At 34.0% G+C, this 2,968-nt stretch overlaps 1 protein-coding gene across 1 annotated transcript in view; it reads right to left on the bottom strand.

Moving 5' to 3' along the window:
* The window catches only part of LOC120075992 (B3 domain-containing protein At5g42700-like), a 2,980-nt gene extending 432 nt beyond the window's left edge, over positions 1-2,548 (bottom strand). The window contains exons 1-6 of the mRNA XM_039029762.1: positions 2,305-2,548; positions 2,103-2,198; positions 1,933-1,964; positions 1,669-1,831; positions 1,225-1,431; positions 120-204 (exon numbers count right to left, since the gene is read on the bottom strand). Of these exons, the coding sequence (XP_038885690.1) occupies positions 148-204; positions 1,225-1,431; positions 1,669-1,831; positions 1,933-1,964; positions 2,103-2,198; positions 2,305-2,439 (690 nt within the window). The 5' untranslated portion in view covers positions 2,440-2,548 and the 3' untranslated portion in view covers positions 120-147. The remainder of the gene's footprint in view (positions 1-119; positions 205-1,224; positions 1,432-1,668; positions 1,832-1,932; positions 1,965-2,102; positions 2,199-2,304) is intronic.
* Positions 2,549-2,968: the final 420 nt, after the last annotated feature.

Here is a 2,968-nt window from a genome sequence, read left to right as displayed (position 1 = left end):
GGGCGCCGCGGCGCTGGCTCTTGCTAGGCTCAAAAGCTCAATAAAATAATAAAATTGCAGCAGTTACAAAGGGGCAGCAACCATCCAAGTAGAAGGAAGTGATTTTGTTTTAAGATTACCTGAGCTAGGAAAAGAAATGTCAATCATTTAGCTACTGTTAGAATCACTATCTTCTCTGGAACTATTCGCCCTAAGAATGTACACCTGAAAAGAAATTATGGGAAAAAGAATATGATATCTCTATGAATTCGTGGGGTGGGGGTGAAGCTTGTTTAGCCGCTCCCACAAAAAGATGTGGATCATACACTAGTTATTACCATTTAAAAGAAAAAATCAAATAAAACTTTAATCCTTATATTTTTAGCTTTTGAATCATTTTAGCCAGTATACTTTTAAAATATTCATTTTGTCCTTATTACTTTCAACTTTCGTTCATTTTAGTCTTTGAACTTAAAAAAATAGTGACCATTTTGGTCCCTTAAAAATGAAAATAGAGTATAAGGATCAAATTGAACATTTTGAAAGTAAACGACTAAAATGAACTAAAGTTAAAAATACATGGACTAAAATAAACATATTTGAAAATATAAGGACCAAAATGAACCAAAACAAATAATAGGAATACCAAAAGGGAAATTATTTTATCATTTGTATATAATAAATGTCATAGTCATATTAATAATAGACGCTAATAGATGTCTATCAGTGTTTATCAATAAATGATAGTAGTCTATCGGTGTATATCATAGTAACATTTTACTATATTTGTAAATATTTTGGTTATTTTATTTTACTATATTTGAAAAGAACCCATTCGAAAATAGTATTTTTTTTAAATTAAAAAAAATGAATGATGAACTTCCAAAGAACCAAAGAAACAACTTTTAAAACCAAAACGTGCTTGGATTGGATAAGTTTTCATTAAGACTTAGTAACCAATATCCTTTTGTGATGTAATCTACCATAAAAAATAAATTAATTAATTAATTAAAAAAAAATCAAAATCCAAGACTTAAAGTTTAGGTAAAACATGAAAAATAGATTTTGAAAATGAGACAGATAAATGGTGAACAGCCACAACCTTATTTTTTTAATGAGAATCGAAGTGACAGTGAACAAAGAATGTGCATTTATACATTAAAGGTACGCACAGAGACGGCAGACAATCAAGATATGGTGGTTCAAAGGACCTTGAAACCAGCAAAGAGATGAAAGGAAAATTACCTTGCATGTTGTAGGTTTAATGAATTGAAAAATCACAGCATCCCCATCTGCCAACTTATGAGCAACTGAAAAACCCTTCCATCCGCCACTAAGTCCTGTTTTTCGTGCTAAATATATTGTTGGATACTCGTCACCATCTTCATCTATTAAAGTCATTACTCCATCACGATTTGGAAGGTGAATCTTGCAGAAATGAGAAGGAAGGCCCTGTGTTTTCAAGTATTTTTCGATTAGATATTATCTTACAGAAGAAGAAACTGTAATTATCCTCTCATTCTATTATAGCCTTTACATATTAATCAAATACTCATACAAGCTTTAGAAAATCAGCCTTCTTTATTGATCTAATATACTAATATTCCACATCCAGTTCAACAAGCTTAACACACAGAGAGATATCGAGAAGGAGGTCATATACTTAAAAAATAATCCTCACAAGCTTACCAGCCAAAATCCACCACTAACATGAGACTGAAGCATTGACTTGATAAAGTTGGGATAATTCGGATCCAACCCAGATTGAAGTTGTTCAGCTCTTTCAAAAGCATTTTTTCTTGCGTCATCCGATGCATAAACCCGATTTGAAAAATCTCTAAATTTAGAAGTCCTACAATCCCCCAAAATGAAAATGAGTGACAATACTACATGATTCTACAAAATGAGAAGTCATTGATTTTCATTTTAAGTTCCTTTCGCGTATATAGATACCTTCTAGGAATCACCACGCGATTTACAACAACCTGCCAGATTAATTAAACAGAAATGAAAACCGAATCAATGAAAAATGAATTTTGAGGATTAAAACCTCTCTCCACATAAAGCAGCAGAAAACTGTAATCCATCATCCAAGTGCGTGCAAAATAGACAAAATGACTCACTTCGGCGTAAACAGGAGCTGACTGTTTCGCTACACGACTGGACCTCCTCACTACCACAAGTTGTTTCTGAGTCACGCGAGGCTTGGTGAGCTTACTCTGCGGATAGATCAAATAGCAAAATAAGCACAATACAAGAATCCATTGAGAAAAAGAGCGTAATAGGAGACAAAGAAACAGAAAACAAAAAACGAAATGAAATTACAGGTGAGGACTTGGAAGGGGAAGAATCGATGAGAGCTTGAGAAAGCAAGGGCAAATTTAGGGCTTCCATTCGCTTCTTGTTTTCTTCGACCCTCTTGCGACGACATTCCTCATATGAAAGGTTTGCGATCCCCATATCTTCTTCTTCTTCTTCTTCTTCTTCTTCCTCGGTTCGTAGGGTTTGGTCTCTGTGCGAAATGGAAATAGGGAGAAGATGAATAGCAGAGAGGACGGAGCTTCGTTATATTTGGGGGAAATTATTATTTCGTACCGAAAATTGATTCGAACGAGTCGACCGTTAACTTTCCACTATTTTTGAAAACCGAGTCGGCGCTCAACTTTTATTTTATTTTAGATCAAGTATAAAAATAAGGGTGGGGTGTACAAACAACAATTATGCCCAAAATAATAAAAGATGTAGTACAATAATAAATATATTAGGGATATGACCCAAATTCGCATCAAATATCATTGATAGCAGCTATCAATGATAGTCATATTGATAAACGACTAAAAAGCCTACATGTAGCCCACCATTTTGCGCTTCTTCTTCCAATTTTCTTAAATTGAAAGCTACACTGATAGCAAACATTGGTGACAGCTACTGATAGCTACTATAAGTGGCTATCACCGATAGCTGCTATCAGTGATAGTTTTCAATTTGA

The sequence above is a fragment of the Benincasa hispida genome, chromosome 4, assembly GCF_009727055.1.
Source record: "Benincasa hispida cultivar B227 chromosome 4, ASM972705v1, whole genome shotgun sequence".
In the NCBI taxonomy this organism is placed as follows: domain Eukaryota; kingdom Viridiplantae; phylum Streptophyta; class Magnoliopsida; order Cucurbitales; family Cucurbitaceae; genus Benincasa; species Benincasa hispida.
This window is presented reverse-complemented; position numbering and strand designations above follow the sequence as displayed.